The sequence below is a fragment of the Balaenoptera acutorostrata genome, chromosome 8, assembly GCF_949987535.1.
Source record: "Balaenoptera acutorostrata chromosome 8, mBalAcu1.1, whole genome shotgun sequence".
Lineage (NCBI taxonomy): Eukaryota > Metazoa > Chordata > Mammalia > Artiodactyla > Balaenopteridae > Balaenoptera > Balaenoptera acutorostrata.
In genome coordinates this window covers 23,897,576-23,925,102 of record NC_080071.1, presented here as the reverse complement: position 1 = coordinate 23,925,102, position 27,527 = coordinate 23,897,576, and the positions used below count along the sequence as shown (strand labels likewise).

The window sequence follows — 27,527 nt, the reverse complement described above, 5'->3', positions numbered from 1 at the left end:
TAATCAGACCAGTTGAATAAAGCAAACAGCAAAAGATTTCAGGAACATTTCCTCATTACTTTTCATGAAAAATCCATGAAAGCTCACCATGAAGTTTGTTTTAGTAAGGTTGAGACCATTACAAATGTCCAAAGAAGAAAACCATTAGTGGAAGAACTAAAAGACAGTAGGTTAACAACTGTATTTATGTGGAACAACAGAATCTATCCAAATGAGTTGCATTGAACCAGCCAATACACTCCAAGAAACTGGTGTGTGTGTGTGTGTGTGTGTGTGCGTGTGTGTGTGTGTGTGTGTGTGTGTGTTTTAATTCAGACTACCATTTTACTGACGTCAAGTTGACCGATTGCTTTGGATTTATGTAAATTTAGCCAAAATGAAATTGTACATACAACTTACTTCTCTTTTCAAATGCTGTTTTATTTATTTTAAAGGCTTTATAATTACTAACTGTTCTCCTCTCTCAGAAGCTATTCTGAGAGGGAAGCAAAAATATCACTTTTGCAAAGCCATTTTCATTCTTTCAAAGGTCTGCTGGTAAATTATTCTTACTGATCTTTCCATCTTTCTGGCCTGTGCATACACACCTAACCCATCCTAAATTTCACCAGATGGCATTTTATTTCTTTAAAGTAAAGCAGTCGTGGGTTTAGACAGTTGAATTTTTAAACTTCTGTATTTACTGAAAGTGCATATGGTGCTATATGGACAAAGAAATTGTGCTGAAAGAAAAACATTTCTGTCTGCAGTACCTCATAATCTCCCAGAGGAAGAAAAGAAATTGCAATAATGTGGTGTCTTTCTCACAAAATCTTATGTGACTTTAATTTTCTTCCTCTGCTAAAAATGAGATATATGTGTACCGTGCACACCTGGAATTTATATTATTTTAAATTCTTCTTTTGGTTGCAAATAGAAAGGTTATCCAAAACCCAATGACTTGCCAATGTGATCTGTAAGTGATTTCTAGAAGAAAATGAAACAAAAACCTAAACTTGTAAAAAATAATTTAAAAAAAACACTTCCGTGTGGCAACGTAAGCAGATGTTGGTGTAGAATTTACAAGGATGAGAACGCTATAAAACCTCCCTTGAGCCACTCACAGTTCATTTCAAGGCCAAGAACGCCCCCAAAATCTGTTTCTGATTTTACAGAAATCTTTTGAAATTTGGCACGGTATTCAAAAGTCTGTGGAAAGAAAAAAAACCCTTGCCCTAGCTTCGGCTTCCAACTACGAAGACAGACTTACTTCTTTCAACGGTTTTCACAGATCCGGTGACCCACGCTCTGAAGTCAGAATTAGCTAACTTTCAAAAACATCTGGAAAAAATGAAGGTTAGTATATGCAGCCTCAGATACTTGCTAAAAGCATGGGGGCTGGCTGAATTGAGCGCGATCAGAGTTTTCTATCGTATAGAAGGTGAGGATTTGTACATAAGTATGTACTTCCTGGAGTGGGCTGGGATTGGGAAATTTGTTCTAAATATACTGTAGAAACATTTCTCCTTGCAGAGCTGGAAGAATTCCAGCAATTATAGCCAGATCAGTGGAAGACAATCAAAAGCTTTATGGGGAGGGAGAAAGAGGATTTAGGTGTAAACAAAAGCTTGCCAATTCTACTATTTAGCAGAAACCATTTATATGTCTAATTTTCTTTATTTTATGTAGACATGGTTAAAAATTGTACTTGGAGTTGCCACTTCTGCTGTGCTTGCCTTATTGGTGATGTGCATTGTCTTACGTCCTTCAAGAGGTAAGAATTTTCTCTAATTTGCTCTGTCTGCCTAGAATAGTTCGGAAAATGCACTAGTGCTTGGTCACAAGTGATCGAACATTTCCTAAGTGCTTATTTTCCAAAGTAAATCTGTTATTTCTAAGAAGACTTAGAAGCTCCCAGATATGTTGTTGAGCAACCAGAAATACTGAGGAATTTAAGGCTTGGGTAGGAAGAGGTTTCCAGTATTATTTCAGCAATAGAAAAACCTGAGTGTTCTTCTATATCACCCCTACATCTCTGCAAAGTATGTGCTAAATTCCAAGCTTTGACAGGCCTTTAGAGACAATATTTTTAACTAACATTGCTTTCGTTATTGGATTGCCTCATGGAAAGTAAAGATGAGTAAGAATGGAAAAGTTAAAACAGAACCTATGGAAATTTTTATTATGAGTCTTTCCAAAAATTTAGGGAGGCAGTCAAGAATAGAGATCTCGAGAATAGCTGCATAGAAAAAGTGAAATTGTTGTTCTAGATGCAGTAGCCAAGAAAATCAAGTTAGAAGACTAAATATTATTAAGCAAGTGTTATGTTTAGTTATAAATTTATCTTTTTTAGAAAAGCTTAGATTAAGATTGATCTCACTTTGCTAAAACTTGGGAGACTGATGTTGGGGGCTAGTTTGGATTTAAATTAAGACTCTTGTCTATAAATATTTCAGTGATATTAGAGAAATAGATTTTTATGAAACTGAAAAGAAGCTCAAGTTCTAAAACAGGAAAAATATACAATAATAACAGGTCTTCTGCCTTGGGGTCTAGGGAAAGGAAAAAAGTTTGTACCAGCAAATATTAAAATCTTATGATAGCTAAAGTGGAAAATATCTTTGGTTAAAAGCTAACTGACAGTAAAGGAAGATCAATGACCAGCCTTTAGCTAAAGAAAGTATGAGTCCTGAATGATTTGTTGCTTTAAAAAATGAAATATAGACAAATATTTTGAAAAATTCAAACTGCTCATGGGATTTTCACAGAATTACAAAATGAAGAGGTTAACCAATAAAATGAAGGCAATGTTTTCGTATCTTCAGTGTTGATTTTCAGTCCTCATTCCTCTCTGCTAGCACAAGATTATTCTGAGGCTGTTGAGACAGACTGAGTTCATATTTTTTATATTTTTTCAAGTTAAATTTATTTTCAGACTGGTGTCTTTCCTCGTTTGGGGGCCATATTTTCCTCACACCAGCAATTGTCAGGTAGTGAACTAGTTCCTACTGACACTTTGGATGTTAATACATTCAAAATTAGTTCCTGAATTTTAAAGAAAACCCCCCCAATACTTGAAATGGACACTTTGCTTCCTCAGAAACAAATGTTCTGAGAACAAAAGTGTGTGGATTTTATGGTGAGCCTGCACCTTGTCTACAGGCAAGGATGGGTTGCATTTGCACTTTGGAGTTAGAGTCATAATTTCTAATAGAAAATATACTACAGTTATAGTATATAAGTATACACACTCATAGATATTTGTCTAATTATATATAATCCCAATGCTTACCCTCTCCCCAAGTTTAACATAGATATATGTTATAATCTACATATATTATAAAAGTCCTATGTTCTTTTTTGTTTTTTTTTAAGGAACTTCCATACTGTTCTCCATAGTGACTGTTAGCTTGGAATCTTTTTTTAAAGTTTAATTTTTATTTATTTATTTATTTATGGCTGTGTTGGGTCTTCGTTTCTGTGCGAAGGCCCTCTCTAGTTGTGGCAAGTGGGGGCCACTCTTCATCGCGGTGCACGGACCTCTCATCATCGCGGCTTCTCCCGTTGCAGAGCACAGGCTCCAGACGCACAGGCTCAGCAATTGTGGCTCACGGGCCCAGTTGCTCCGCGGCATGTGGGATCTTCCCAGACCAGGGCTTGAACTCGTGTCCCCTGAATTGGCAGGCAGATTCTCAACCACTGCTCCACCAGGGAAGCCCCCCTATGTTCTTTATAAGCTGGTTTTCTGTTTCAACCAACGGGAGATTCTCAGAGCAAAGTAATTTTCAGATAGAGTGAAATAATCAGTTTAAGCTTCAGATGAAATTTTATTTATTTATTTATTTATTATAAGTTTTTCTGAAGTAATTTAATATTTTATTTATTTATTTATTTTTGGCTGCATTGGGTTTTCTTCGCTGCGCATGAGCTTTCTCTAGTTGCAGCGAGCGGGGGCTACTCTTCCTTGCGGTGCGAGGGCTTCTCATTGCGGTGGCTTCTCTTGTTGCGGAGCACGGGCTCTAGGCACGCGGGCTTCAGTAGTTGTGGCTCGCGGGCTCTAGAGTGCAGGCTCAGTAGTTGTGGCACACGGGCTTAGTTGCTCCACGGCATGTGGGATCTTCCCGGACCAGGGATCGAACCCGTGTCCCCTGCATTGGCAGGCAGATTCTTAACCACTGCACCGCCAGGGAAGTCCCAGATGAAATTTTCGTACTCTTTCAGCAACAGAAAATCATAAAAAAGCTGAGAACTATTTTTTTCCATAATACCATTCTTTTTCTATTCTAAATTTGCTGAAGAACTTATCAGAATGTCACTTAAGTGAATTGTACGGGGACTATTCATTTATCTACTCTCCTGAGCAGGACCAGGGTTGAAACTCTTCTTGCCTCGAGTCAGTGGTCCAGGCAGCCCTGATGTGAAGTGTGCCCTGATGACTTCCCTCTTTTCTCCTCACACCCTGCTCCTCAGCCATCCCCAGTGTGGAACTTCAGGTCCAGTTCTCAGTCTCACATCTGCCCAGTGGCTGGTGAGGGAGGATCTGAGGTGGCAAGGCAGGAGAAGGGAAGGAGAAAGGGGAAGGAAGAATGGAAAATTCAGAGCCAAATAAGCTTCTCTTTAGCCTTCTTTTCACACTTCATCAGAAATCCGATTACCTCACATTTGCCTTAAGTGCCCTCGTATTCCTAACCCAGGATTTATGTGCTAGCATAAGAACAGTCTTCCTTTGAGAAACTTAAAGACCCTCTTATGAAACACTCATTCATTTATTGATATATTAACAAATGAAGTCCCACTAGTTAGTCCCACTCAACTAATTGAGTTCCACCTGCCCATCATTGTGCTAGTTGGGGAAACAAAGGTACTGCAATTTAGACTTTCCTCTGAAAGCATGGTAAGAACCCAGTATGGATGCTCAGTCATCACCACCAATATGAGATCAGGAGTTCACTTAGACCACTGGCTCACTTAAACCACTGAGTCTAAGGGAAAGAAGAAGAGAGAGGGGCTTTTCCAAGGAGGGAGCAGGTCCCAGGAACACCAATCTCTGGATGAAAAGAGCTTTGGAGGCATTAGGCAGGATTTTAGGAACAAATAGGGCAATGGAATGGTGAAATGAGAACAATTCGTTTAGCTCACTCACATAATAATAAAAATAACAGACAACTTTGTTTGGAACTGCCAAGTTTTCCCATTTTTATTTTCACCAAATGGGAAACACATATGAGTTTCCACCCCTTAGACCCAGGCCGTCCTCCTTGGCCTCAGCCTACTGCTTCAACCGATTCCCTTTCTCTTCTCCTAGCTCTATTTTTTCTCTTGAGATTCTTCTTCCCAAGCATCACTCCTCTTCCTGTGTAAAGATGCAACCAAACCAAGAGTGGAAACTAAGCTCCTCACCTTTTCCTCATTTTCGCCAACCCCAAGGATAAACACAGGACTTTTTGTTTCAAGAGATATACAGAGGTGACAAAACAAAAACCAAACAAACAAAAAGCTAGAATTGGAAAGTAACAGAAGCTACAGAATTTTGCAAGTAAATTCTATATGGCCTTGCTTCATGATTTATAGTTTCTGAATTCCTGGACCTTTGTGAAAGGAATTGTGGGAGCTATCTGCACTTTTCTTGATTTCTACTGAGTATAGAGTTCCCTACATGGTGATAAGCAAGCACTCAATAAACACTAACAATTTTTTTCTAAGATTTCTAACATTTTGTAGCAGCTTAATAAATGGTAGCTACCATTTTATTGTGCTCTCCATCCTAGCACACAAAGATGGCAACTAGGCCTTCTGTGTGATGTATTTTGATTTCAACAATGCTCTTGTTAAGTCTGAGAGTAGGGAGTACTTATCCCTGGGCAGCATCCCTGTTCCTATCCCCCACCTCCTTGGATCAAAAACAAATATTTTTTCAGAAATTTTGTGTGCAAGGCCCTCATAAAGGATACTGGCAGCTCTGAGGCAAAAGCAAGATTGAAGAAAGGAAGAGATATGATAAAGGAAGTTGAGGTGGGTGAGGGTGCAGAATAAGACTGAATGAGAGAGAAGGAAGAGGGAGATTATGTAGTGTGGAGAAATCCAAGTTCTCCTGGGCAGAGCCTCTAGTACCTGCTGTGAAAGGAGAACCATCGTTAGCCTAGCCTCAGGTCTCCCTGAAGTCCTCCTGTCTACCTTTGCACACTTTTTCTTTTATTGTTTTTTGTTGTTGTTGGTGGTGGTGGTGGTTTTGGCCTGCAGTGTTTTATACAAATTTGTATTAGTTGTCAACTTTTTAAAATCAGAAGATTTCACATAAAAATGTACACTTTTGGCTTCTTTTTAAATATTAGATCTGGCAACATTGGGCCCAAGGTAATAGTCGGCTGAGAAGCAGTGGTCTTTAGATTGACAATGAATTCTCCAGTTTGCTACATACCCCACTAGAAAATAGAAAACAGACAATACTTTCTATTTTATTTACACAAGGTACCATATTCACTTACAACATCTGCTTGACTCCTATAAACACTTGGATTTTTAACCTTTGGACTGAAGAAGCTATAGTATTCTTCCTGAGATTAAAAATAGCAATCTACTGAATATGAAAAAACAGAGATTAGCATCCCTAGTTATCCATATCCACAATGCCCAGTCCACTGTGCTCCTGGATACTTTGGTTATTTGTTCAACGAATTATTTATTGAGCACCTTCTAAATACCAGGCACAGGTATAAGGAATGAATGACAAGGTCTCTGGCCTTAGGAAAGGACAATCTGATAATAAACAAGTAAATAAGTGAATTAATAGAGTATTTCAAATTCGTAACAGTGCTACAGAAAACAACTGGAGTGGAGGCTGTGTTAGACATCTAGGGCTGCCATGACAAAATATCACAGACTGGGTGGCTTAAACAACAGAAATTTATATTCTCACAGTTCTGGAGGCTGGAAGTCCAAGATCAAGGTATAGTCAGGTTTAGTTTTTCTGGAGGCTTCTCTCCTTGGCTTGTAGATGGCTGCCTTCTTGTTTTGTCCTCATATGGCTTTTCCCCTGTGCATGTGCACTCCTGGTGTCTCTTCCTCTTCCAATAAGGGCACCACCAGTTCTATCAGAGTAGGGCTCCACCATTATGGTCTTATGTAATCTTAATTACCTTGTTAAAGGACCTATCTACAAATACAGTTCCATTGAGGGTTAGAGCTTCAGTTTATGTATTTTGGGGGGCACAATTCAGTTCATAACAGAAGTGGTCAAGGAAGGCTTCTCTGAGATGATATTTGAGCCAAGACCTTAAGGACGGAAGGACGCAAGCTGGGGGCTAGACCCTCAATGCAGAGGGAAAAGAAGATACAAAGGCTCTGAAGCAGGAAAGTATATTTGGGAAGTTCAGGGAATCAGAAGGAGATTGATAGCTGTGAGGCCAAAATTATGTAAACAAATGAACACAGGAAAATACATATATACATATGTACTCATGACTGTACACACATATATAAAATTTATAGTGATTGCTTACTTAGGTAAGTAATACCTTATATAATTTATTTCAGAAGATATCTGAAGTCACAGATGATTTAGACAGAATATAAATCAATATTTTATAAGAATAAATATCATTTAGAATGTCTATATTTTAGGCAGAAACCATTGTTATTATTATTATCATTATTGTTACTATTACTACTATTGTAACCTCAACAATCACTTTTTATAAAATAAGGTATTTGTGAGACTAAATTATCATCAAAGGAGATGTGAGTATGTTTTTAAGGCTTAAAATTTTCCCAGTATCAACATTCAGAACTGTGAAACAGATTCCCTCAAATATCTTAAGAGTTTTAAGCTTATTTATTCACTGTTCTTTTGGAGGAAATATGGGGAAGTCTAAAGTGCTGAGGAAAAGTTTCAGAAAGTTCATGGACATAACAGAGCTTTTGAGTTGAGTGTAAACACATCAACCTTGCAGATTATATTTCTCTACTTTGCACTTGGATTTTTAAATCACAGATAATGAATCTTGGGAAATTCTTTGAGTTTTGTCAAATTCTAAATAATTTAGAAAATAATCCAAGTCTTTGGATGACTCCCATTATACAGAGGAGTTTACCTGTCTCTGATTTCCAAAGCGAATTGTTACAACTTACACAAGAATATCTAGTCATATATAGACCTTGAGAAAAACATGTTCTAAAGCTCAAATAGGGGAGGTAGAATCAAGGCTAAAGTTTCTTAAGAACCAGAGACAGTCAAACTGAGCCTTAAAATCTAGCAACATGTTAGGCATAAATTAAAATAATATTTCCATGGGATAATCAATACTAATCAGTCTTTTACTTACTTATTGGTTATTATATAGAGAGCAAAGAATTTATTTTTCATTTCAGTATCCTTGTGAATTAACAAAAATTATGTAGTAAAAACAAAATAATTTACAATCTTTATTAAACTTTATTCCTGTTAATAATAAAAAAAATAGGGTTGCTTAGTATCTAAATTAAAATTTTTTCAAACTGATTATGGTTTTTATACTTGGTAGAAAAACTGATATGATAGGACTCAAAGGAACAGGATAGAAAGACTGTCAAAAAATCAGATAACTTAGAAGAAAAGAACAAATTTCTTGAAAGATACAAACTACCACAATTCACTCAAGAATAAATAGAAAACCTGAATAGAACTATAACAACTGAAGAAATTGATTTAGTGATTTTTAACTTCCTGCAAAGAAAACCCCAAGCCCAGCTGACTTCACTGGTAAACTCTACCAAAACTTTTTAAGAATTATTACCAATCCTTCACAAACTCTTCCAAAAACTAAAGGAGAACACTTCTCAACTCATGCTGTAAGGCCAGTATTGCTGCGATACCAAAAATATTCAAAAACATTACAAGAAAAGAAGTTACAGACCAATAGTAGTTACAGACCAATATTTATTATGAATATAAATGGAAAAACCCTCAACATAATACTAGCAAGCCAAATCCAGCAATGTATAAAAAGGACTATTCACCAAGACCAAGTGAAATTTATCCCAAGAATGCAAGGTTTAATATCCAAAAATCAATTACTATAATAAGCTATATTAATAGAAAAAAGGACAAAAACTACATGGTCATTTCAATAGACACAGAAAAAGTATTTAACAAAACACAGCACCCTCTCATTGTAAAAACACTCAGCAGACTAGAAATAGGAGGAATTTCCTCTATCTGATAAAGGGCATCCACAAAAACCTCACAGCTAACATCACACTGGTGAAAGATTCAGTGCTCTTCCCCTAAGATCAAGAACAAGACAGCATGCCTGCTCTTACTTCTGTTTAATATTTTATTGGTGGTTGTAACCAGGGCAATTAGATAAGGAAAAGAAATAAAAAGTATCCAGACTGGAAAGGAAAAAGTAAAACTATCTCTATTTGCAGATGACATTGTTTATAGAAAATCCTAAGGAACTCACTAAAAAATATTGGGACTAATAAACAAGTTGAGAAAATTTGCAAAACACAAGATCAATATATAAAAAATCAATTGGATTTCTATACATTACCAATAAACAATACAAAAAAGATATAAATAAATGGAAAGAGATCCTATATTTATAGATCAGAAAACAGTATGTTTAAGATAGCAATACTCCCCAAATTTATCTGCAGATTAAATGCAATCCCTATCCAAATCCCAGATGACTTTTTTTGCAGAAATTGACAAGCTGATTCCAAAATTTGTATGGAAATGCAAGGGATCCATAATAGCTATATTGAAAATGAAGAACAAAGTTGGAGGAATCACACTTCCTTATTTCAAAACTTACTACAAAGCTTACATAATCAAAACCGTGTGATACTGGCATAAGGATAGACATATAGGGACTTCTCTGGTGGCGCAGTTAAGAATTCACCTGCCAGCGCAGGGAACACAGGTTTGAGCCCTGGTGTGGGAAGATCCCACATGCCATGGAGCAGCTAAGCCCGTGCGCCACAACTACTGAGCCTGCGCTCCAGAGCCCACGAGCCACAACTACTGAGCTCGCGTATCACAACTACTGAAACCCATGCACCTAGAGCCCTTGCTCCGCAACAAGAGAAGCCCCCACTCGCCGCAACTAGAGAAAGCCTGAGCGTAGCAACAAAAACCCAACGCAGCCAAAAATAAATAAATTAATTAATTAATTTTAAAAAAAGGATAGACATATAGATGAATCAAATAGAACTGAGAGCCCAGAAATAAGTGTAAAAGCCTTACATTTATGGTTAATTGATTTTCAATAAGGATGACATAGCAATTTAATGGAGAAAGTCTTTTCAACAAATGGACAAAAAATGATGTTAGACTCACTTCCTCACACCATACATAAAAGTTAACTCAAAATAGATCAAAAACCTAAATGTAAGAGCTAAAACTATAAAACACTTAAAAACAAAACCTAGGAATAAATCTTCTTGTCCTTGGATTAGGCAGTGGTTTCTTAGATACGACCCAATGCACAAGCAACAAAGGAAAAAGTACATAAATTGGACTTCTTTGAAATTTAACACTTCGGTTGCAAAGGCTATCATCAAGGAAGTGAAAAGACTACCCACAAAATGGGGGGAAAATGTTTGCACATACATACATCTGATATGTGACTTGCATCCAGAATACATTTTTTAAAAACTCTTACAAATCAATAATAAAAGGCAAATAAGCAAATTCAAAAAATAGACAAAGGATAGACATTTCCCCCAAAGAAGATATAAAAGTGACCAATAAGCTCATGAAAAGAGACTCAACATCATTAGTCATCAGGAAAATGTATTTCAAAACCACAATGAAATACTAGGAATGAAATTACAGGTGTAGCAAATAGGTATCCATTACAGCCTACCTAGTGAGAAATGGCTTGGCCTTGGAGGTTCAGTAGAAGTGCAGAGAGTTGAGAGAGATTTTGGAGATAGAATTGTCAAACCTGGGTACCGGACAAAGACAGTAGAAGAAGAGGGAGGTCAAGGAAAACTCCCAGGTATTTGAATTGAGGAACTACATGGATGATAGTTGCATTGACTTGGAGAAATCTGGAGGGACAGCATGGAATTCCTTTTTTCTTAGCTTTAGACATGCTGATTTTTTAAAATTAATTTTTATCGGAGTATAGTTGCTTTACAGTGTTGTGTTAGTTTTGCTGTACAGCAACGTGAATCAGTTATACATATACATCTATCCACTCTTTTTTAGATTTCCTTCCATTTAGGTCACCACAGAGCACTGAGTAGAATTCCCTGTGCTATACAGTAGGTTCTCATTAGTTACCTATTAGACATACTAATTTTGAAGTGCCTGTGAGATATGCAGGTGGAGGTGTTAAAGAGGAAGTTTAATATATCGTCTGGATCTCAGAGAAGAAATCCAGTGAGAGGTGAGGGGTGGCAGTGGGGGTGGGTGTGAGCCAGCTAAGAATATGTGATAGAAACCCTGGGAGAATTAAATGGTAGAGGAAGGTGACTCTTTCTGAGGTCCCAAGTAAAACTAATATAAGCCACACCACAATTTAAAGCAGAGATTAGAGGAAGATGAGCTGGCAAAGGAGACTGAGTGGGCCTTCAGATATAGATGAGGTTTATTTTCATCTTCCGGGTCACCAAAATATTTGGCATTTACCACCATGTTCTTGTGCATTTTGTTGACCATACCCTATGGCCTTTACTGCTCCAGAGATCACGAAAAAAATAGCCCTAATTAACATAGCACAACAATAACATAATACACAAAATGAACTTAAACCTGACAATACCTTTGAATAACATATGTTGATCAGTGTTATCTGTAGAGAGAACCATGGGAAATTCTTTCAGAACTGAGAGCTACTACATTCTTCAGTGAGACATTGAAAGCTTATAGCGACCTCTTTGCTTTGACAAAACTCAAATTGTCTCATTTTCTCTTAACGTTCATTTTGAGGTATAATTATTCAACCCCCCTTGTGTGTTGCTTGGTTCTTGACCTTATTTTTGTGTTTGTTTTGTCTTGTTTTATTACACGTATGCTTTCACTTTAAATCAAAAGGTAGTGGTAAAGTGCCCAGTCTCTAAAATTAGATGGAGCTGGATTTAAACCCCAGCTCTGTTATGTATTAGGCAAGTTACTTTAACTCTCTAATTTCCATTTCCTAATCTGTAAAATGGTGTTAATAATAGTACTTAGAGAGTTGCTGTGAGTATTTCACGGGACCATGCATGCAGAGTGCTTGGTACTTATTAGAACTTAGTAAATTATAACACTTATTACTGGTCTAAAGCTACCTCAGTTCCATTTTTTTCAAAGTTGTCAGTCTTTGCCCAAATATAATATTAGTTTTAAATAGTTTATTTCCCAACCAAGTATCTCCGACATTTGCCCCTGTGGTGCTCACTCCAAAAACAAACATGAGCTGATGCAATGGCTGGAGACATTGCCTATTTGAGGACAGCATCTTTGCAGAGCCAGCAGAGAGACAGGTGCAGTGTGCCTGGGAGCCCATGTCACTTTCACTGAGGTGGCCTCATAAGCATCAGTTCCAAAACAAGTATGAAAGTGAGAACAAAAAGACCTACCAGCCGTTCGTGTGCGCACTTAATAAACCATATTTTCTCATTTAATTTATGATGAATATTAGAGCTGACATCAGATGTCTCTGTTCTGATACTTATTTGCAATTTTTTAGGACTAGAAAATTAAATGGCAGAAATAGAAATAGAACCCTAATAAAGAATAAATACAAAGTTTTAAGAAAGAATTAGGAGAATAGTGAATCATTATTTACTTGGGAATCATTTCTGTGAATTGTCATTTCTTGGATTCATAATTGAAATTTTTTCCAGCTGTGCTTTAAAACGTTGAAAACGCAAATAATTAAACTATAGTAAATCGGAGTGTTTTGCAGTGTATAAATAACTGTGCTAAAGATGGGCCAAATTGACTATAGGGGCACTATCAAGAATTAAGTGAGTGAGTGAGTTAATTAATTAAGTGAGTTAAGTGAGTGTCAGTTACGTATGGAAGAGAGAGATGCTCTCAGAATTCTTTTCTACTTCTGCTCAGCTACTTAGAGTTTAAAAATTATAGATGCCAAAACTAAACTTCCAAAATAATCAAAAGATTATAATTCAACATTAAAACATTATTTGGAAAAAGGCATGAAAATCCACGTATTCATTCAGTAATTATTAGTGGAATATTTTTCAGGTGACTAGAACTTGTTTAGTGTGATTGATGCCATAGAGATGCATTTTATACTGATTTACACAGAAACACACACACACATGCATACATACACACACACACATTCAAAACACTAGAAAACAATGACCCCTTCCCCTACCAGTGCTTTCCCTGTTATCTTGTTTAAATCTAATCTGGGGCAGAATCAGTCCCTTTGCCCTTTCTCCACTACTTAAGGATCAGCCGAGGGAATGTACCTAAAGAAGAGTCCATCTAGACAATGAGCAAGAAGACTGAATAGGGACATAAACCTTACAGGTGACCATTAACATTCCTTGAAAGCCATGATTAACATTAGCTGTGGGGAGTCTGTCCATGAAGCGTGAATTGCTATGCAAGCCTGACCCATCCACCTACCAGGGGTTTATAAGCAAGGAGCAATTCCACCGACAGGCACAGGAGAACATTGAACCAAGTACAATAGATTCAGTGAAATCTCTAAATTTGGATTCTTTGCAGAAGAATCACCTGTGGGGCTTGGTAAAAACTGAAACTCAGGGCCTTATCCCCAGAGATTCTGAATCAGTAGATTTGAGATAAGGACTAGGAATCTTGCTTTTCAAACAAGCACTCCAGCTAACTCCAAGGACAAAATTTTGATACATATTTAAATGATGGCATGTCCAGGTAGAATTATACATGAAATTTACAACATGGATAGGAGGATAAAGAGTAAGGGCAGGTGTATCTTTGGGGGAGAATTAGTGACAACAAACTAAAATAAAATCTGTCCAGCTGATTTATTTTTTCATTCAACAAATATTTATCATGCTTCCACTGTATGCCGAGCACTGTCCTGGCTGGTACAAAGAACCAGAACTTGGATCGGAAATTCTAAGTACATGTCTTATAACCCTTAATATGTGACCTAAAGCCTCGTCTTAGAGTAGATACATTACTCTTTTGCATTTATGAACATGTGGTCATTTTCAGCAGGAAGAAAAGAATGCCTAATTTAAATTCTCCCCATTAGATTTGGTATCACTGTGAGCCCAGCCTGACGCCAGGATAATCACACCTTCTGAGCCCATGTGAGGTTAGGAGTAATCACCTACCCCAAATCTGTGCCACAAGCCTATTTCCGCATAAACACAGCTGGCTCCTCTGGATGTGTTCTGTATATCCCTTTATCACTTCATTGGCACTGGTGGGGCTTATTATCATTACAGTAATTAGTAGTACAATTAATATATATTTAAATTGCTTTATAGATATTGAGTTATAATATGACATGTTAAGTTCTCTATATAGATCATTGGTATTTATAGCTACTATGCACCCATTTAAAATAAATGACTAACTGGGAAGTAATATGAAATATAATCTCATGTAACTTTCGAGGATAATCTAAATTAGAGGTGAAAAGGAGTAAATAACTAACCCTTGAAATCTTTTTGGGAAATCTGATAAGGATCAGCATGATTATTAATGTTAAAAGAGGAAAATGAGTAGGAATTTTTAAAATAATTTGAAACTCTTGTTTTTTATAAATTTTATTTATCCATATGTGGGATATTAGTACTAACCCTATTTATGATCATAATTGGACTATTTCACTTATGGAGCCCTAGGATGACCAAGATGTTCTAAGTATAACTGATGAATTCCATTATATTAGAATAAAAGTTAACCTTAATTATATATACTAATAGCTTAATCTGAAACTGCATTACCCATACCCATGATTTTAGTAGATATTAAAAATATCTACTAATGAGTCATAGATATTAAAAAAAAAAGTCCCAGTGGTCAAATTAGTTTGAGAAACAATGATCAAAAATACTTATTTGAAGACTACTGATAAGCTATGACAATAACAAAAGCTAACATTTATTGACTGCCAAGCATAGAGCTAAACGTTTCAGTTGAATTAGCTCACTTAATTTAACCTTCTATAAAAATGAAGATTAATCATAGCTAAGAATTTCTCAATTAAACGTAATTGCAAGTAAGGAAAATTATATGCAAGGATACTTAAATAGGAAAATCTGTTATATAAGTCATTAGCCATAATCAAACCATTATTTATGGTAGACAAAAAAAGATATCACCAAGATTATATTCATTTATTGAATTAATATTGAAAAAAGTTTAAAGAAAAACAATTACCTAGTTTCTTGGTATTCATAATAAAGGAATTCTGTAAATTAAAATTTTTTTCATCTATATGTTCAGGGTTGTGAGGATACAAATTAAATATATCTCAAAAGGAAAATAATTTCCATTGTAAATAGTGTTAGAATTTCCCCTTGACTATATTAGAAACAGATTGCAATTTGCTCTTAAGAGAGTTAAATAAAATTGAATTAAAATACTTAGCAATTATACTAATGCTGTTGCAGTAAAATGGTAGTATTTTATTTATAGAATGGGAATTATAAAATCAGTGGTATGAATTTTGCACAAGACCATTTAATTAAATAGAAGCACTTTCATTATGAATAATTGTATGGCATGTACAACCTTACTTAGGATGCAAAGAACCTGTACAAAGATGATTATTAGAATAATCTAATGTTATTAAGTATTTAGTGCCTCGTTGCATAGGGGTTCATCAGCCATTTATGTTCTTATAGCTACCAGGATAATTTTTAGTAAATTAAGAAAATAACTCATGGTCCTAATCAAAAGCATGGAGCATACATACATCAGTGTGAATCAGTTAAAACTGCAGAAGATGCTATTATCCAGTTGGTCAATTCGACCTTATCACATGGCAGTACATTTATGTGACTATAAGGTTAATAGAGCATGTTGTGTCTCAAATTTCAAAACCTAATGTAGTGAAATTGGAAGGTATTATCAGCATTTTCTAGTCCAGTCCTTTATATTATAGATGAGCAAGCTGTGATGCCAGAGATTAACTTATAAAGTCATATAGGAAATTAGTAGTAGAACCATTCTGTAAAGAAGAGGGCACAAATCTCATCCATCCACCCATCAATCCTTCATTTCATGTATACATTCATTCAACAAGTATTTATTAAATGCCTATTATGTGCTAGACACTAGGGATGTGGTGGTGAGCAAAACTTAGACATGGTCTCTGGCCTTATGGACTGTTTTGAGAATACAGTGGGAGGTGAAGAAATATGAATAAAATAATCACTCAAATACATACAAGGTTACAAACCAAGACAAATGTTCTTTAAAAAGGGAACCTGGCCTATGGTAATGTATAACAAGGGAACCAGACCTAAACCAGGGGGTCAGGAAAGGCTTCCCAGAGAAAGTGGCACTTATATTAAGCACTAAAGGCTGAAGAGAAGTTATAAGGAGAAGGGAGAGGGTGGGAAGAGATTCAGTAGCCCTGGAGAAAGAAATTAGTATTTGAGAAACTGAAATCCCAGCATGTTTGGAGTCTACAAAGTAGTGAGAATGGGGCAAAAAGGGGCTGGAGAGGTAGCTATAGTCCAGACCAGCTAGGGCCTATAGTCTAGACTAACATTTTTGGTCTTTATCTTAAGAGTCATAGAAAGCTGTGGAAGTGTTTAGCAGGAAGATATAAATTTAAGCTCATCTCTGACAGTTTTATTTTTACATGAACAAATACCAGATTCATATATGCTATTCAAGGTATAGGACACTTTTCTAAGTTTTGGTTCTGTAAGTGATGGCCTGGAGAAGGGGTAAGGTGGGAGGGATGGAGAACAGGAATATGGATTGAAGAAGGATTGGAAGTTGGTTGCCACAGTTTCTGGTATATCTGACTGTTTCAGGGCTCTATAATGAATTTGTTCTGATAATGGAAATCACGTTTGAAACATAAAATTGTTTTGGAGGGTTCAAATATAGGTGAAATTTGCTTGTGGTTTGTGAGCTACTTTAGGTTAGTTTTTATATGGAAAACCTCTACTCTTGGAATTTCCAAGATCATTTGTATAGATGATGTGGTTTTCTTTTCTTCTGGTCCATTTTCTCTTTATAAAAACCCCTAGCCAGGATAAGAAATGACCTACTTTCATTAATGCCTCTCTTGAGATGTCTGAAGGTAAGGATTCTGGATGATGTCATCTGACCAATTGGGATGCTAAAATATATCACTGATAAATCAGTAGAAATCCAAACCTAGCATATGTGAGGAACTACAATGAACTGCTTAAAAGGCTAAGTTTTTAGTCAAACCTGCATGGTCTGCAATCCCAGCTTTTCAAGACCTAGAGTTATTGGAACCTCATCTCATCTTCCTTCTTAAAAACCTCTGAAAATTCTTCACTGTCTGAAGAATAATGTCCCTGTTGCTCAGCATGGTCCCCTTCACACTCCTCGAGATTTTCCTGCCAGTATTCCTTTCCAGGCAACCAAACTACTTCTCTAAGCCTCATTAGCTTGTCTATCAAAAAGGAAATAATACTCAGAGCTATTAAGACAAGAGTTAAACAAGGATTTAGCAATGGCAGATCTTTTCATTATATGAGGAATAACAGATGAGAGACGTTTGAGTTATTCATCTTCTTTTAAGTAATAGTATGTTTCCTCCTCCCCCAAAGTTCATAAATCTGAAGGAAGTACAACAAGAGCACTCACACTGAAGGATATTTTAAATGGGACATTTTCTTATAAAACATTTTTTCCAAACTGGATTTCAGGTAAGTGAATTATTTCTTTACCTTTCGGGGTTTTTTTAAATGTCTGATTTTTGGTTTTTATTTTTATTGCCAACAATTCTCTATGGTAACATAAGCCATCTTAGTTGAAATGGATAAAATCAGCAATGATTTAGATAAGTCAAGTGGCCAACAAAACATTTTTTCACAAAACTATTTAGACAGGGTTTGCCCAATAGTAATGATGCCAAAACAGTAGTAGCTTTAGCAGAACAGTAAAATCTGAGAATGCATTGTTAGAATAAGCTGATTATATGATATAGCTTTTCAGAATGGGAAATAAGCACCTATTTAGAAGAGGTCATGAGAATTTTACCAAAAGAAAAATTCCATTGTTAATCTAGATAATCTGAGAAATGAACAAATCCTAACTTGAAGACAAATCCTTTAAGGTTCATAAAATTGGTATTTACATATAGTTTTTCAAAATAGTATGTTGTCAAATGAGTCTAATCAAACAAGTGGTAAGAGCAACTAAATTGTTTATATTATATATAATTTATATCTAAAGTGCCACTAAACAAAATGGAATATTTTCATTTTCTCTTTAGAAAATAATAAGCATATAAAATAGGTTTTAAACTAAGTCAAACACAGCCTAAATGGAATATATATTTTTTTATTGCAGAAGAAACATACAATTTTAAACTGGTTTATTCTCTTTGTAACACAGAGAAAATCCAAATTTACTCCTAAGCACCCTGAACTGGTTAGAATAAGGCTCCTACTAGCAAATATGGCATTTTTATGTAATGCAGAAAAACAACCCTTTCCTCCCTTCCACCATCAACTTACTATCATATTTTAAATTTGACAAGGCAATATGTACCAGACAGAGAGGAAAAAGAAAGTCAGTATGTGAAATAAGAGAGGTTTCTCTTTGTTATAAATGTATTTCCTGTTAAGGGAGATCATTTCAAGTTTTGTTTTCCTTCTTGTTTCAAGGACAAGAATATCTTCGTCAATCTACAGATAATAATATAGTATTTTATAATATTGAAACAGGAGAATCATACACTATTTTGAGTAATGCCACCATGGTATGTATCCTCCATCATCTTCCTCCTCAGAAACCTCTGCCCAAAGGACAGAGTCCGAACACTGAGCACCTGATCTGGACCCAACCTGCCTTCTCAGCTCCATCCCCCACCACAGTTATCTTCCCATTCTCTTTTCTAGTCACACTAGATTACTGTCCTTGCCTGCTCAAATCACCTAGCATTTTTCTTCCTCTGTGAAACAGGTATCCTATGAGATAAAATGAACAAACTCAGTTCTTAGAGTCAGGCAAACTGAGGTTCAAATCCTGGCTCTGTCATTTACTAGTTACGGAGCCTTGGGTAAGATTCCACATTATTCCATCCTCACCATGCCTCAGGTTCTTCCTCTGTAAAGTAGGAATAATAATACCTCTTTGGGTTAGTATAAGAATTAAATGAAGTAACATTTGAAAGTGCTTAGGACAGTACCTAATAAAGGCTCAGTGACTGGTCCTATGATATATAGGCACATGTTCTTCTGTCCTCCTAGACTCTCAGACCTCCTACTTTCTCTACCTTCAAGAGCCTGGTAATCGTTTAGAGTCAAGTGCAGCTGATATTTCTCCTTCTCTGTGCAACAAACCATCTCATTATTTGCATTCAATCACTTCCTGTTTAACGCTTTTGCAATGCTATATCTCTTTTATAAAATTTTCTGAATTGTAATGTTATTTATTTAGAAGTTTACTATTATAAGCTTCTTGAAATCACAAAGTATATCCTATTTATCACATCCTCATCCCCTAATGTGTAGTAAATTTCTTTGTATACAGTAGGTACTACTTAAACTTTTAAAACATTGCTTTGAATGTATATGTGGGAGTATATCGATGATACAATATTCTTTTAGAACTAGAAATTTATATGGCTCTGTTATTTTTTCTGTATTCTAATCAACTTCTTCATAATTTCAGAAAAGTGTGAATGCTTCAAATTATGGTTTATCACCTGATCGACAATTTGCATATCTAGAAAGTGATTATTCAAAGGTATTGACTATTTAATTTGGGTTTATCTGATTGTATCTCCTACTAGCCCACAGATTGGTTTATAAAAGTAAGAGGAAGCAAGAGTCTATCTTTATCTCTAAATATTCAAGAAATTGATGCAATTCTAGCTGAGCCCCCAAAGCATAACAGAAACATATACAAATAATTCAGAATTTGACATTCTTGTCTGGTTATCATCAAGTAGTAGAAACTACTTTCATCTTAAGGGAAAAACTTATTTTGGGGGCACTGATATTCATCAGAAAAAAGTTATTTGGTATCACAAATCATTAGTCAATTCTCACATATTTTAACCTTGTTGATATTTATTATTATTGAAAATGGAAAAATCAAGATATACCTTATTTAATTCACTTGCTTTTTAAGGAACCTCTGTACTGTTCTCCATAGTGGCTGTATCAATTTACATTCCCACCAACAGTGCAAGAGGGTTCCCTTTTCTCCACAGTCAGTATATTAATATATATATATATTTATATATATATATATATATATATAAATTAACCCTGGTAGACCAGGGGTTTAAATCTGTGTCTTCGAAAGCCTAGTGTAGGAGAATCCCACATAGCTGGACTATTTAGCCTTACTTAATTTCCCCCTCCTGAATGAAGTTGTGGATGGAAGATAATCACCTTATTTTTTCTACTTATGCTGGTAAAAGGGAAGAAGAATTTACTATCAAATTCAACTTCTAATAGTTACTCTTAGATCAAGAACCTTTTGTTTAACTGCCATTTTTCATATTCTACTTGAGATGCAAAGCTCCCTTAATACACAGAATGAAAAGTCAAGCTTGCCCCTCCCCCATTGTTCAGACAGCTGATTATTTTCCAACGGACCAGGTCTTGGTCACCTGCAATCTTCAGAAAGATATGTTTCAATCCACGGGAGCTTCTTTGCCCAAAGTTTGAAAGCCCTTTAGGAAACAAAATCCAGACTAATACTTGCTTTATTCACTAACCACAGCACAAATAAACTTAATGAGAAACGAGCAGTTTTTTTCTGGAGGAATTATACGCTATATATCTCTTATTTATTTTTTCAGTCTCTACTATTTTAAAAAAGTATGCTCAAAGAAAAGCAAGCATTTTGCAACAAAACTATATGTCGAATAACTTCTCTTCACCCAATTTTAAAGGGTTATTATCATAATAATTACCCAGGTGCAGGGCAATCTTTATGGGACTTGGAAATTATAGTGGTTTTACTTCAATCAAGGTAAAGCATAAAGGGAACATTTTTTAGGGTAGAGTGTGTCAGAGAAAAGCTTTTTATGTTAAGAAATGTCTTTGGATATGCTTTTTATGGAGTGAGGGTTGAATCACTGCTGAGATTAGTTCTGGAATTTGGACGAACAGCACAAAAGTCCCCAGTAAAACTCTTTAAATGAGACTCATTTAGAATTGAAATATGTCTTTCCTAGTGCCTTGTGAAAATAGTCCTTTTATAATTCTGAAGCTTGAATTGAGTGACCTATGATTATACATTATTGACCTGAGCTTTTTAAGAATCATGATTTGTCTTTGCCTCTTCTTCCTGACAGCTTTGGAGATACTCTTATACAGCAACGTATCACATCTACCATCTTACAAATGGGTAAAACTTCATGTCTTTTTATTAACACTACTTAAGTCTCATATAGAGACTTTTTCACTCCAGACTCTGATTTGAGATTAAGACTGCGTTCTCTTGTTTCTGGTCTTAATTTCTTACTTCTTTACAATATATGTATACCTATACAACTTAAGAAATTCAAAGAAATACTCCTTTGGAATATTCACCTCTTTTTATTTGACTAATATCTTACATTTTTATACACTCTATAGTTTTACTTTTCCTACTTTTGAACACCAAATTATAAATATATAATTTATAAAAGTACACATATTTATAAAAGTACCAAAAATGCATGGGAATGATACACAATGTTGGGGAGAGGGGGCTCCTTCATTGGAAGGAAGCAGAAGGGAGGGAGATGCAGCATTTAATTTAAATTTAATTAATTTTAAACGAATTGTTTTTTAAAATGTAAAATGATAATATCTTTTAAATTTAGATGCTAAATTGTCATCTATTATATTATTTTCTTTATCTTTATGTTTAATTATTTGAAATATTTACAGTTTAAAAGAAAAAAAATTAAATGAATGAGTAGGTAGGCAAAGAGCTGAGGGAGAGAATTCCTGGCAGAAAGAACAACATGTAAAGGCCCAAAGGGAAACGAAAGCACGAAGTGTTTGGGAAACTCAAAGTAGGTCAGTTGAGTTGAAATTGGAGGAGGGCATGCTTACTAGTAGGAGGTGGTGTAAGTTTGGGAAGGAGTTGAGGCCAGAAATCATGGGCCAAATAATAATGAGGAAACCATTAAGAAGAGTTTAGATCTCATTCTGATGACAATAGGGAATCACTGAACGGTTTTAAATGGGAAATGACATGATCAGATTTGCACTTTAGAAAAATCTTTCTGACTAAGTATGGACAATGAATTGGTTAAATTACTCATCTTAATGTGATATCCTATTTGCTGTTATATAAAAGTGAAAATAATTGTATGGCTTGAAGAGGTACTGAAAAATCTTATGGTCTATTTCCCCTTTTGTCTAGTAAGAACACAAAAATTTAAAAAAACTTTATCTTTCTACTTCTTTTAAATGTTCAGAAAAGAATAACTCTGATCTTCTTAAACTGTCAAATTAAGAAATAGGAACTGCTATGTAACGTAGACTCTAAATCCATCTAATGCACTCTGAGTCTTTTTCTCTATATCCACATTGTTACCAAATTCAAGAAGTGTTTATTGAGCACCTACTATGTGAAAAGCATATGTGGGGAGACACAAATGAGCTTGAGGTGCCAACCCTATTCTCAAGAAACATTTAGACTAGTGAAGTGGAAACCTTACTCTTTCAGTAGAATTTCTTAAGGCTTTAATCATTTCTTTGTTTTTCTTTTAATCATTTTGAAATTCTCCACATCCTACCTATGTTGAGGTTCACCAAATTAAACAGCACTACAAAAGGAGATGACAATACTAATATTTCAATCATGGTTTGTATAAGCTTTATGGCCTAGAATCATTTTAAATATTTAGCTTTTGTACAGTGAATTTAATCAAACCACTATTTTGTTTTTTTTCTTGCACAACTATCTAATTTGCCAGATTGGTTTTTTATCAGGTAAATATACCATAATTTAAGGAGGGAAGAATGACAAATTTGTTGAGATTCAAGGCAAGACTGAATATCACTCATTCCAAGTCTTCTATGTGCCTTCAAAAGGTTTATAAGAAATCTACCATAGAGAAAATGAAGATAATTCTGATTTCAAGCAAGGGAAGGATTACTGAGGGGATGACAGCCTTTGTAAAGCACGCTCCTCCGCTTTCTCTCATACTGTAAAACACAGACAATGGCAGCTGTGGTGACCTGCCTGCCATGAAGAAACTGTGCACTGAGATTTTCAGCTTGGTGCTGTCTGCATGCTTGCATAGATGATTCCTTGGTATATGGAAACCTAAGGCAGTGTTACAATGTCAAAGGTAATGTGGACACTGGTTTGAGAGAGAATTGTAAACCAGGGATGAATGTCTTCTCTTCTGGGACATTCTTTTGCCTGTGCCCTCATATGTTGATCTGTTCCAGACTTCCCAGGGGCCTGGTGCTCATAAACTGCCCTCCAGCAATCAGGATTCCCACTGCAGCACCAATAGTCTCCTTCCTCCGGGGCCATCACTCTTTCTCCAATCAAAGCTGATCTGTCTAGTGCCATTTCCCTCATTGGTCGCTAGGCCTCATACTTCATGACCTAATAAGTTAAATCAAGGTAACGTGCGTTGCAAGTCTTCACAGGTGTCCAAAATTTAGAAGAATGGGAAAAGTAGAAATATCAAGCATATGTTAGGTCCAAGTTGGAGAGATTTTTTTTGGAGGGGGGAGACAAGGAGTCTTCCTTCAGGCTCCTCACATTATACTTCGGAGGCAGGTCTTGTTTTGCATCTCCACAAAAGCATTCTTGATGAAACTATTCATACAGTCTTCAAGAAAATAATAGTCAAAACTTAAGCACGGCATCCTACAACTCTTTAACACTTATAAAAATCTGAACACATTCTTGCCGAAGAACTGTAGAAACTCCACAGTGCAAGTCAGTCGATTGAGTATTTGCAGGGCGACTCTAAGCATCAAAGTGAGATTTTTGGTCAATAATATATTTGAAATTTCCCCATGGGTGGAGTGGAGGACTTTCAAGCTTAAGGCATACTGCCCAGTATATGATCTGTTTTTTCAGTTTAGCTTGAGATCAGATGTTCCTTTCCTTTTCTGATTTCAAGTCAGATCCCTGGGGAGATTGTCAAATGGCATCTTATTTTCAAAAATTTGAAATGCATATGCATTCACAGAGATGGCGGTTGTGAATGAAAATGTGGAAGAGTACATATTAAACTTCAGCACAATTATAGAATTTCAGAGCTGGAAGGCACTTCAGCAACCATCTCAGCCTGGTGTGTACACATTTTACAGTCCTGAGGGTTAAAAGACTTGAGTTTAATGAGGGGTCTTCCAACAGCTAGCAATATGATGTTTAAAAAGTCATATCATTTCTCTAACCTCAAGTTTACTTTCTATAAGATGAGGGGGGTTCCATTAGGTAATTTCTGGAGGTATTCCCACTTTTTCAGTCTATAAGCCTTTAATCCACTCACCTCAATATAAAAGGTCAGAAGTTAAATGACCTGTAAGTAACTAGTGAAGAATTCCAACTACTACCCCATGTCCTCTGTCCCATGTTGTCACATTTTTTCCATTAGGTTTGAAGAAGCAGAAACGATGATGCTTTATGTTTATTGTTTGTTTATTTGTTCTTTTTATACCTGTTATTTGCATTGAACAGCAAAGTGTATTTATTTATTTTCTTTCTTTTCTTCTAGAGAGTTTATAAGAAGAAATGAGCTTCCTCGTCCAATTCAGTATTTATGCTGGTCGCCTGTTGGGAGTAAATTAGTAAATGTTTAAATTATAGAAGTGTTTAATCATTCAAATAAAAGAGGAGCCATTTGATTTTGGCCTTTGTTAAATTTCCATGCCTGAAAGAAAAAAAAATACATTTATGACTATTTTAAGTGGTTAAAAACGGGAAGAGTTTTGATAAATTGAAACCCATCTGAGAATTCCGTAAAATCTCAAGCTCATGGATAGACTTCTTTAAATATCGCAGTCAAAAACTTTATCCTTATACTCAGCCAGAATGCGTTGTGCCAGAAAGCTCAGGAAAAATATGGTTTTCACAAGTTTCCCAGACTAGCTTCAGACAACATGAAATTTTGTCCAAGCTCTTATTTAAGGACTCTAAATAAAGATTAGATCTGGCTAGCTATTAATATTCAGAGATTTATTTGACTTTCTGTCAATATACACAATTATTTATTTAGGTAATAAAGGCAACGAATATAATAGTAGACTTTATTCTCTATTTAATATATAGACTTTAAAATCATAATTTTTATGTTATGTTAAAAATCATAATGTTAATGTAAGTTCGTTGGGGTTTCTTGACCTATTAAAATGATATCTTAGTTATGAAGCTTTTTGCATCTGGATTATCACTCTTTTAAAAAGTATTAGGTGAATAATTAACACAAATATGCAGGTTTTATTGTATTTCTTATGAAATTTCTCCTTGTTAACTAACTTACCACCACTTCTAGGCATATGTCTATCAAAACAATATCTATCTGAAACAAAGACCAGAAGACCCACCTTTTCAAATAACATATAATGGAAAAGAAAATAAAATATTTAATGGAATCCCAGACTGGGTTTATGAAGGTATGCTGTATTCTTTTTTTACTGCTGCCGTTAGGCTTTTAATTGAAAATAATCGCACACGTTTAGTAACGTTTAGATGAGTGGTATGTTACTGAGATGAATGGTGGCATTTCTGAAAGCTGTTATCAGGTTATGAACAGGACGTGCAAATTCTGAAAGAACAAAATCTTGTCATCTGACTTGTAGAATTTATTTTCATGAGCATTATAAAGTAGTAGTAATAATTTATATTCCAAGAAGTATATGGTCCTTAGATGCTGTGTTAGTTTTCTAACACATTTTCTCGGGTTTGTTTTTTCTTGCAAAATAAACCTTTTTTCCAAAACTAAACAACTGTCTGTATTATTTTGCAGGAAAATATTCTCGGTTCTTGATGCGTTCATGAATTTTGTCCTCTTTCTGGGTCATGTAGTATCTAGGAATTAACTGGACTTTAAAAGGTCTTCTAGTCCTTGCCTTTATTAAAAATGTATATAACTGAATTAACTGGTTTTTTAAAAAATATTCCCAGGAGAGAAAGTCAACTTTCAAATTTATGTCACTCTGTAGTATAAGTACAGTTCTCCTTGTTTTGGCTACTTTAGATGACTGTAAAAATCAGAAGCGGCCCCAAAAGGGAAAATTAATTATTGTTGAGACGTTTACTATTTATTTTAAAAATTACATTTCTGATTAATGTCAATTCCCCAGAAGACTAATTGATGTTTGATATGGGGTATTAAGTTAAACTATTCCTCTAAACCTAGATCATTTATCTTTTGATAACCAAAGCATGGCATATGTCACATCCACATTAAATAAATTATTTCAGTTAATAAATGGCTATATACAATGTATTTTGAAGTATTTATGATGATTTTAACAGTACACTGTCATAGTAATTAATATGGTAGTATTTATTTTTCAGAGGAAATGCTTGCTACAAAATATGCTCTCTGGTGGTCTCCTAATGGAAAATTTTTGGCATATGCAGAATTTAATGATACAGAGATACCAGTTATTGCCTATTCCTATTATGGTGATGAACAATATCCTAGAACAATAAATATTCCATACCCAAAGGTATGTGGAATACTTTTAGCAGATGCTTCCATTTCCCTGGTGTCAAAATGAGCAACCAATACCATGAATAGAGGTGGGATCAACAAGTTTGGAGAGCTTCTTATCCTTGTGCATTGTAAGGCAAACATTGTACTGTGCTCTATTATTTATGTGGACATCTGTTGCTTTGGACATCTGGTTGGGCTGGATGAAGTAGTCTTTGCAAAATCCATTGCAGAGTCTTTGAAAAACATATGGTCTAGATCATGGAGGAAAAACAAGCTTAACTTAATTTTAATTTTTTTCATATTTCATGCTCCAAATTCGGGTAAAGTTCTGTTTTGCAATTCCCTCTTGAATTCTCATGTAAATTCAAAGTTGAATGAGAAATTAAAATGTTGAATGTGGTGTTCCTGTCGGGTCGAAGTAAGCCTGAGTTATGGTCTTTTCTGGACATACATGGTAGGTTAAATTTATGAGCCTAGGTCCTTCTTTGAGGGAATTAGACATGGTATAAGCCCTAAGTTTCTCATATAAATATACTAGAATCCTTAGCTTACATACTTCACATGCAGTCCCATGTCTCAAGAGAGTCAACCTGTATGCAAAAGAAGAATGGCCAGGTCACGGTGGAGAAACGTCGTATCCTAATTTAATTTAGACAGGAAATCTGAAAGGGCATCAAATCATAAATTCTCCTCTTGCACAAGGAGTGGAAGTGATTTTAGAATTTAGCTCTTTGTTCTTAAGTCACTAGTGTTTTCCCTTGCCAAGGGGAACACTGTCATAGATGGAGCCAATGGGTCCCT

General features: G+C 35.4%; 1 protein-coding gene across 3 annotated transcripts in view; it reads left to right on the top strand.

Moving 5' to 3' along the window:
• Nucleotides 1–1,053: 1,053 nt before the first annotated feature.
• Nucleotides 1,054–27,527, top strand: part of FAP (fibroblast activation protein alpha) — a 71,297-nt gene continuing 44,823 nt past the window's right edge. For 2 of the 3 annotated variants that reach the window (XR_009009078.1, XM_057551556.1), the window contains exons 1-9: nucleotides 1,054–1,335; nucleotides 1,669–1,753; nucleotides 17,686–17,784; nucleotides 18,748–18,842; nucleotides 19,757–19,831; nucleotides 21,396–21,448; nucleotides 24,780–24,852; nucleotides 25,557–25,677; nucleotides 26,585–26,739. Coding sequence is in view for 2 of the 3 variants with exons in the window: in XM_057551556.1 (XP_057407539.1) it covers nucleotides 1,330–1,335; nucleotides 1,669–1,753; nucleotides 17,686–17,784; nucleotides 18,748–18,842; nucleotides 19,757–19,831; nucleotides 21,396–21,448; nucleotides 24,780–24,852; nucleotides 25,557–25,677; nucleotides 26,585–26,739 (762 nt within the window). In the remaining variant the exon portion in view is untranslated. The remainder of the gene's footprint in view (nucleotides 1,336–1,668; nucleotides 1,754–17,685; nucleotides 17,785–18,747; nucleotides 18,843–19,756; nucleotides 19,832–21,395; nucleotides 21,449–24,779; nucleotides 24,853–25,556; nucleotides 25,678–26,584; nucleotides 26,740–27,527) is intronic. The other variant, XM_007183178.3, reaches the window with a different exon arrangement.